Here is an 8959-nt window from a genome sequence, read left to right as displayed (position 1 = left end):
TTAGATGATGCAAACCTTTTTTCACAGTTTAGAGATATTTTATTGAGATTAATTAATTCTATTTTAGTTGAAGTGTCACAAAATCTCTTACTTATTGGTAAAAGATTCTTCATTCTTGGTCTTTATCTGGCACCGTCAGTTCTGTCTAGGTCCGCAGCTGACATGGGGGAATACAGTATAGGAGTAATTAAAGCTGAGCGCATGATGTTGGCACATTTCGGGTGTCGTCGTGGGACTCGTGACCCAATTTTTCTTTTTCCTGGCTTCATGTCCAGAGTTTTACTTTTAGAAAACCATGTGGAGCCTTGGCATGTGGAAGTAGGCCACTCAGAACGGGACTTTTCCACTCATAAAGCACCGGTCTCAAGTCTTGATTTATTTTTTTTACAAAATATTTATTTACAGAAAACTCTCACATGAAATCTAAGGGAGCGGCGTTGGCATTCAGTCACATTAACACCTCTCGAACACCTTGTAGAGGTCGGGCAGGTTGGCGATCTGCAGCACGGCGCCGTCCTCGCTGAAGCTCTTCGGAGGACTGAAGAGGGTTCGGAACGCTTTGAAGATGACGTGCTCAACTTTCCACCGCCAGGAGTTCACCTCGGCATCCTGAAACAGACCTCACGCTCGTTAGTTTGGGGGTTTTTTTTCAGTCTTTTAGTCCTGGTAAGAAACGCGAAGCGTTTGCACCTGCTCCTCTCCCGGCTCTGCGTCCAGGATGTACTGCTTCCTGATGGAGTAGAACGAGCTGCACTCTCTGCTGAAGTCTCTGAAGCAGTCCTTCTCGTTGTCCCAGTTCACCTGTACAGCAAAAACCACACAGGGGGCCTTCAGCGGACCGTTTCTGTTGGCAGAGTGGAAACGAGGCCGGGGCCTTCACCTCAGTGGCCAGGCGCAGGATGAACATGGGCAGACCCTCCATGACCGGGCTGTACTTGTCCAGGAGCAGCGGCAGGCCCGTTAGATTCCCCTCCTGTGAGAAGTGGAAGGTTTCGGTCACGTGAAGAAACGGAGCTCACTGAAGGTTCGACGGTCTCTGCTGACCTGGTCGATCTCTATGGAGAAGTAGTCCTCCAGCATTTCCGCTTTCTTTTTCAGGAAGTCCACGATGTACTGAGCCAGTCCTTCTTTCGGGCCGTCGTCCTCCGACCAGCCGCTCTCCTCGGAGTCCAGGGCCAGCATGGCCAGGTCGTAGAGAGGAGCCGGGGTCTGGACAGACAGAGAGGACGGAAAACCTCAAAATAAGATTATCTGGTGGTAGTTCTTCAGTCACGGCTCTGAAGATCCGGGGCCTCATTTATAATCAAGTGCGTCCAAACATTCCCACACAAAGTATGGAATTCATCAACTTATATTTAGGATGGAGGCTGTGTCGATCTCAAATGCCGAAACTGTCAGGTAAATAACAAAATACCTCCCTGGTCTTTTGAAATGAACCTTTGTTTTGGATTTGCTACATTATGTCCTCTGCTTTTGTTTAATATCCGTTTGCTTCCATCGTGATCAATAATATTCAAATTAATTCCTGTTAAGCAAGAATAATCAGAACTAGAGTATTTTAGAGTATTTTTCCCCCGGGCCCTGTTACACAGTGTGAACACAGACTGCTGTGTGGTTCATAAATATTGTGGTAAACTGGAACACTGCATGTTATTTTACATTCCCGTCTGTATCCTCCACCATATACTGATCATTTAGGAAAAACACAGGATTTATATCCAGACAAGAAATGAAGCAACTTACAGACAGTCTGAGGACACCGAAGTTCCCAAAGTCGTAGATGAGTATTTGGTAGAAAAGCTCCTGGCTGTGGCGGAGAAATCAGAAGAAATGAGGCGCAGCTCGGCAGGTTGAGACAGCAGGTGTGTTTGCTGCAGGCTGACCTGAGCTTGCTGGTGTTGAGAAGGTACAGTTTGGTGTGATGTTGGACCAGAGTCCACTGCGGGTTAACGCAACCTACGAACGAGTGGTTCTGCAGCATTTCCTGAAGACCTGAGGAGCCAAGAGAAAAACCAGTAAGATCCAAAAAAATAGATCTCTGCAGAAAAATCTGGGGTTCCTGTCTATCATAAGATGAGACATTATCATGGTGTAAATGTTTGTAGGAATGAGATTTACTGTGTGTGTGTGTGTGTGTGTGTCCAGGACGAAGTGTTGTGACCTTTGTGTGTGTTCTCCGTTATCTCGGCTCTCAGCTCTTTGATGCTGGTCAGTTTGATCACTCGTCGTTTGGATGCGTCTGCGGCTGTCAGGTCTTCGTCTTTCCCCTCCTCCAGCGGCTGCTGCTCCTCTGTGTGATCTTTCCTGGGTCGCTTCCTGCTTCATGGCAGCACACACGCACACACACACGCACGCACGCACGCACACACACACACACACACACACACACACACACACACACACACACACACACACACACACACACACACACACACACACACACACACACACACACACACACACACACACACACACACACACACACACACAGGTGTCAGGCCTGCTGTGCAGCTTACGGCGACTTTACAGCGGACACACTGCAGAACTGATGAGGTTGTGAAAACTTTAACGAGCGGCAGATATTTCTTGTCTTGCCATGAAGGCGTAAAAGCAGCTGGGCGAAAGGGAAGCAGGAGTTACTGACGGCCACCAGGGGGCAGCAGAAACCCACAGGTAAGGAGCCTGATGTTGAACTCAAAAACATTTCAGAAAAATTATAAACTTACACACCAACCTGTCACAGAGCAACATTAAAATTCAAATTAAGTCATGTTTAAGGTCATATGACCAACAACATCAATATGTGGGCAGTTTTTCACTCATTTGAAGTACTTAAACCTCCAGACTGTTTATGAATCAAGTGTTAGTTTTAGTAATAGTCTGATAGCGTAGTCTAGACTTTCTATGTGAAACTCCTCAGTCATTAAGATTTTCGAACATTTAGTTGTATCATGAAGCTTCTGAAGGTGATTCACCTCTAAACCTCAAACCTGACGAGCTTCAACAGGCACAGCTCATAAAATCTGAATATCATTGAAAATCATCAGGCCAGGTGAAGATTTCAGATAAGCATCAAAATCTTCAAAGTAATTTAACTTGTTTTGTGAGAGAAATGAAAATCTGGATTCCAAAACTGAGCAAACAGGAGCACATATCCTTAACATGAACCACTGTGAAACCCTGAGAGGCGAATCCATGATCTGCCTGTCAGAGATACACACAGCAGGGCATTTTTTATTTATTGGCCCTCAGGATGGTCATGTTTACTCTGACATTCCTCTTCTTGCCCTCTTACCCAACTCCTGCGCCGCAGGTCAATGTTCAGACCGCTCGCTGCGAGGAGTCAATCATCATCCAGATCAGCCTGTCAGGGTTACTCATCAAGACAATGACTCACCTTCTCATTCTGACTCACCCACATTTAAAACGTGCGCTGATGATAAATCCCTCACCTCTGAATGTCGGGCGCGCCGGCGCTGAGGTCCTCCCCGCCCTCGGGCGCCGCTTCTTCCTGCGCGGCCAGCGCCTCCAGCATCTCCATGTCGTCGGCGTCGTCCACCTCCACAGTCCGGGTCTCCGTCTCCATCTCCCTGCTGCTGCTGGGACCGGCTGGTTCCGGCGGCGGCGGCGGCGGCGGCGGCGGCGGCTTCTCTTTAGGCTGGAGGAAGGCGTCCAGCTTCTGTGCGCGGCAGTCGGTCCTCACCATCTGATGAGCGTAGACTCGCTCGCTCGGCTCCGCCGTGGCGCCGGAGGTCTTGACCTCAGAGCCGCCGGAGACCGACAGTCCAGGAAGCAGCGTCTGCAGGTGTCGCCATTTCAAATGGAACAAATCAAAAATGTGTTTTTGCAATACATGTGCCTCAGTATTTACTTACGATGTAGAATTTCAGCCTATGTGACCCCCTGACCTTAACAATACTTCAGCATCTTTACCTTTTGGACGAACTGAGAGTGAATTAGCGTGCTGTAATAACATAGTTGTACTCCGATGTTCTGGGCAAACAACTACAATACAGACGCACGATTCTGTTGATTCAACCAGTTGTTATTATAGGAGCGTCTGCTCCAAACCAAACAGATGCCTCCTTCCTGCACTCTGTGTCTATTTATCTTTGCAACTAAACCCATAATGAAGAGTCGAATTTAATCTATCTCTGCAGAAACACAGTGACATTATTCTAACTCTACTGTATTGAAAATGCAGAGATGTGATCATACCTGAGTGAAATATGTGCGTGAGGAGTTGGAGCCCAGCAGTTTGCTCTCGATGTGCTTCTGGACGCTCTCTATGACGCTGTCCTCGTGTAAGAAGTGCACCTCGTGCTTCGTGGGGTGAACGTTCACGTCTACGTTCTGCGGGGCGATTTCTAAGCTGCACCGTGGAAACATAAACATAAAATAAACAGAAATATGATTGAACCAATGCAAAAAAAAAAAAGAAAAAGAAACATGAATCCACTGCGAGTTACCTGAGGTACAGGAAGGGGTGTGTGTTCTTAGGGAGGTACGCGGCGTAGACCGTCTCCACTGCCTTCTTCAACGCGCTCGACTCCACCAGGCGATCTGAGACATCACAGATCACAACGGCAGCTCAGCACAGAGGTCACCGTACGCCGCTCTGCAGCCGGTGTCACGAGACGCGTACGGTTGATGAAGAGGATCAGGATGCATTTCTTGACGGAGTAGTTTGCGTTGGAGATGTAGCCTTTCATCTTGTAGGCCAGCTTCTGATCCTCGCAGCCCACCTCGATCAGCTCCCTGGGAACATGCCGCAGAGCCGGCGGTGCGGTGAGCTGTGAGCTGATAACCGCTAACAGAGGAGCAGGCTTCTTCAAAGCATATTTTCAGGAGCACCTGCTGACGGCGTTGCCAAAAACTCCCCGGATGTTATCCACCACAGACGCGTTGGGCAGAGTCCTCACGTCTGCTACAGTCTCTCCTTGCTGGAGAAGGCGAGAAAGTGAAGCATCAAAGGATTAAAGTGGAAAAGGTTCATGATTTCTGTCTGCGCAAAGAAATTTAAGTGAAATGTTTCTGCAGAAGTGTTTTCTTGCTCAAAAACAATCTACGTCTCACCTTTTTAACAGAGAAGCTTTTTCCTGAATTGTGAATGGCATACCTTTGAAAGAAAAACAAAACACTTGAACACACATCCTCACATCCAGAAGCCATGAAAACACATCGGGGCAAAGTCCAGACCTGCTGACCACCTCAACGATCCTGGAGTATTCATCACTCGGGCTCTTTAAAGCTTTCCTCCTGGTGGAGACGTTATAGAAAAGATCCTCCACCTGCGGAGAAACACGGCAGCCGCTACTCAGCATCAGTCCACTCCCTGGTACAGTTACTGTCTTTACAGCACTCACCAGTATCTGTGTCCCCTGGTTCCCAGCACATGGTTTTGGAGGCCCTTTCAGTTTGCCATCGCTGTAGTTGGCTCTGGAAGAAAACACAAAGAGGGGTTTGTTTCATTACAGAGCAATCACATGGATTAGTTTGCACATGTAAGGTTTAAGATGAAATCATACCTGTAAGCACACTTGGCATCAGCGGTCTTGGTGGTTATGGTCACATGGGCAACATGGCTTATACTGGCAAGAGCCTGCAGACACAAAGCACTGAGTTTTAACACATAAAGGCTGATAACAAAGCAAGGCTGGGAGTCAAAAATAATACATGCAATAGAAATAAAATGACACTTTCTCAGGAGAAGGATGGGCAAACCTTACTCAACCTCCCCACCCACCTCATGTTATTTATTTGCAAATTTGCATGTTGTAAGTTGTCACACAAACATGAAAACATAAACAAGCTGCTCACAGTAAGCATGTTTTCTTTAAACTGAATGACTTACTGCTCACCAAGACAAAGGACCAGTTTGGACCAATGAAAAATAACATCCTATTCTTATCAATGACAACCACAACCACCTCATCCCCTCCAGAAGCTGCACCCCTGTGATCCAAGCTTGAGAACAACTGTGTGTGAAGGAGGATTAACGACACTAATCCGTATCTTTATGTCCTGGTGTCATTAAGACTTCAGACAGTATCTCCACTCACCTCTCCTCTGAATCCATAGGTTGCAATCCCTGAGAGGTCCTCAAACGTCTGGAGTTTGCTGGTAGTAAACCTTTCGCAGACAATCTCCATATCTTCTTTCTGCGCCAGAGGAAGGAATCTCAGTCAGAAGAACTGACAGCTAATCTAAAAAGCAGACATCATGTTGGAATTGTGTGGTTTTGATCACAAATGATAAGCACAGTGCAGTCCCTCAACAAAACAGGAGGGACCCTCTCTGTCACCCACCCTGATGCCTGTGCCATTGTCCTGAATCTGCAGGAGCTTCAGTCCCCCATCTTTCACAGTCACCTGGATGTTGGTGGACTTTGCATCTAAACTGAAAAAAGTAAGAACATTAAGTGTCATTAGTGCGCAAACACACCGGTCTGCAGCAGGTGTCTCCGGATTTACTGTTAACAGTCATAACAATGGTCAAACACACTTTATTAGTATCATCACTGTTCTCGTGCTTTTTTTTTTAAGATCTCTGTTGTCTTTCCTCACGCACCAGTTTTCAATCATCTCCTTGACAGCGTTCGCGGGACGCTGGATAACTTCTCCCGCCGCGATACGATTCACAACAGTCTCGTCGAGCCTCCGGATCACTCCCGCCATGTCTCCAGTGAGCTGACAGCTGGGACTTCGGGTGCATGTAAAATAAAATCTATATCCAAGGCTACAAAAATGGGAAAAATCCTCTCATGCAAGAGTTCCAGCATGCATGTGAGTAGAGCCGGAAAACAAGACGACATCCCACTCCGCTGAAATAAAATATCAGAGCACAGTTACAGTCACCATGTCAATTCAACAACTTTCCCAGTTCAAAGAAATTAAATGGAAAACCGGATTTAAAGAAATTAAATGTATTTAGATGGCCTTATTTTCATTGTATGTTGTAATTTTGGGTTTCAATAAGAAGGCGTCATTTAATATGTGCGGCCTCGTATTATTGTTATGGAGTGATACATGGTTTTATTTATAAACGATCTTTGGTCACTACGCGGGGAGAAGACGCGGGGCGGGGCTTGAGGAAATCCGGCCGGAAGTTCAACGTCATTGGCTGAAAGTCTTCTTCGTGGTTAATTTTTCTAACATTACAGTACAGCGCCACGCAGAGTTAAAAAAGGTCAGGGTGATGTTTGAGAAATTAAAAAAAAACAATTTTTAATGTGATTTTTTTTTTCTTTTTGTCGAATACAGCACTGTCCATCATGAAAAATTACATTTTGATGAAAAAATACAAAAATACAACTATACAGTCTAACATTAGTTTTGATAGCAAAATGAATATGTGATATTAAACATAAACAATGTTACAAAAAATTCCTCTCTTCTCATGGAATGATACATCTTCAAACAAAAGTACAATATTCAACTTTAAATCTATTTTTTCTAAAAACATTTATGCACTTGCATAAACGCTTGCACAAAAATGTGCCTGTGGGCCCCCCACCATGCTCATGAACATTAATCACACTGACTTGGGGCTTGTTAAATACTGACACCACTTTAAGAAATCAACCTTAATCATGATAGCCTTTGGTGAATGGCAATGGTATGACTAAATGTAATCCTGTTGCTATCTGTGTGTGTGTGTTCTTGTCCTGACTGCACATGAAGGTGTGGTCAGAATAAGGTTAAGGTGAGGTTAAAGTTGGGTCTTGGAAAAGGTAAGCTTTATGGAAAAAAATACTTACAGCTGACTTTAGAATCATGAGGAACTCAAAGTAATGTCCTCGGAAGACATGGAAACACAGCATGTATGATGTATCTGGGTGAAGTGAAACATGATTTTCAGGGATTTTCCTTGACTCGAAGGGTAAGATGACTTCAGGAAAAATGTATGAGATCTTGGGAAATTTCCCCTCTGGCAGAGATTCCCATCCTTGGATCAGGACTCCACTTGTGGAGCACTGGGGATCACAGGAGGAGCCCGAGGTTTTGTCTGTTCTGACGTCAAAACTTAGATCTGTACAATTCAAACAAAACCAGGTTAAGACACTTTCTGGAGCAAGTCTGGACAATGAGTGTACCTGGGGAGAAACATTTGGGAAATACGTCATTGCTATCCCATTAAAATTTTCTACTGAATGATTTTTCTCCAGTCATTTCAAACACAAATAAAATCAATTATAAAATTAGAATATGTATATATGTATAATGTTGCACTGTTGATGTTAAGTTATACAATAATACCAAACCCAACAGCCACAAAGGTGGACACTGGACCTTTCACATTTTGATTGGCAAATTCTTCATTTGTATTTTGGTAGGCGTGAAAAAGTTCCTATCATTCTTGAAAGGTTCAGGAAAGGGTAAAGGGATTGTCAGTGCATTGCTTGTTGCCTTTGTTGGGTTTCCAGTGCTGGAAAGTCTGAATGTATTCATCAGGTTTTTTTTAGGGAGATGACATAACAAAGCAGCTTGTGTCCCAAACGTGACACCGTTGACATCATAGGCTGAAAAAAATCAGAAACTGTTCGTCGTGCTGTTTTTCCTTCCTTCCTTGGAATATTGACTTAAGAAGGTTTCACTGTAATCTCCAGCTGTGCTCACACTTGGCCAAAGCACATGCACGTCTGCATTCCTCACACAGCCACATGTCCATCGAGAGAAGGTTTGCTAAAACTGAGGTAGTTCACAATCTGCAAGACCAAAAAAAAAAAAAAAAAAAAAGTTTCCCAGACATATTATTTCAAAATGAGAACAGTCTGCGGTGCATATGTCATTATTACAGAAAGTACCACATTTATGTTGCTAGGTTGCAAAATTTTGGCCTCAGGGAGAATGACATCAACAGAATGAAACGCTGAGCACAGGCCATCCGGGGAGTGGCGCTGTTTGAATTTTGGGCAGGCGGGGTGTCTCAATGCGGTCCAACCTGAATTCGTTAATAG

General features: G+C 45.0%; 1 protein-coding gene across 2 annotated transcripts; it reads right to left on the bottom strand.

The window, feature by feature from the left end:
- Positions 1 to 165: 165 nt before the first annotated feature.
- Positions 166 to 6777, bottom strand: mlh1 (mutL homolog 1, colon cancer, nonpolyposis type 2 (E. coli)). 2 transcript variants are annotated; one of them, XM_030106205.1, is made up of 19 exons: positions 6571 to 6777; positions 6309 to 6399; positions 6063 to 6161; positions 5529 to 5602; positions 5367 to 5439; positions 5200 to 5291; positions 5077 to 5119; positions 4855 to 4943; positions 4646 to 4758; positions 4470 to 4563; positions 4219 to 4372; positions 3453 to 3799; positions 2162 to 2319; positions 1884 to 1992; positions 1744 to 1807; positions 1045 to 1209; positions 881 to 973; positions 691 to 801; positions 166 to 609 (listed from the first exon to the last, which is right to left on the bottom strand). In XM_030106205.1, the coding sequence occupies exons 1-19, from the start codon at positions 6675 to 6677 to the stop codon at positions 454 to 456; spliced, it is 2232 nt and encodes a 743-aa protein (XP_029962065.1). In that variant the 5' UTR covers positions 6678 to 6777; the 3' UTR covers positions 166 to 453. The 2 variants fall into 2 exon arrangements, with proteins under 2 accessions (XP_029962065.1, XP_029962068.1); XM_030106208.1 differs by having other exon boundaries at positions 2162 to 2316.
- Between the last annotated feature and the right edge of the window lie 2182 nt (positions 6778 to 8959).

Source organism: Salarias fasciatus, chromosome 13 (assembly GCF_902148845.1).
Source record: "Salarias fasciatus chromosome 13, fSalaFa1.1, whole genome shotgun sequence".
Lineage (NCBI taxonomy): Eukaryota > Metazoa > Chordata > Actinopteri > Blenniiformes > Blenniidae > Salarias > Salarias fasciatus.
Note: the sequence above shows the minus strand (reverse complement) of the source record. Positions and strands in the feature narration are given on the sequence as shown.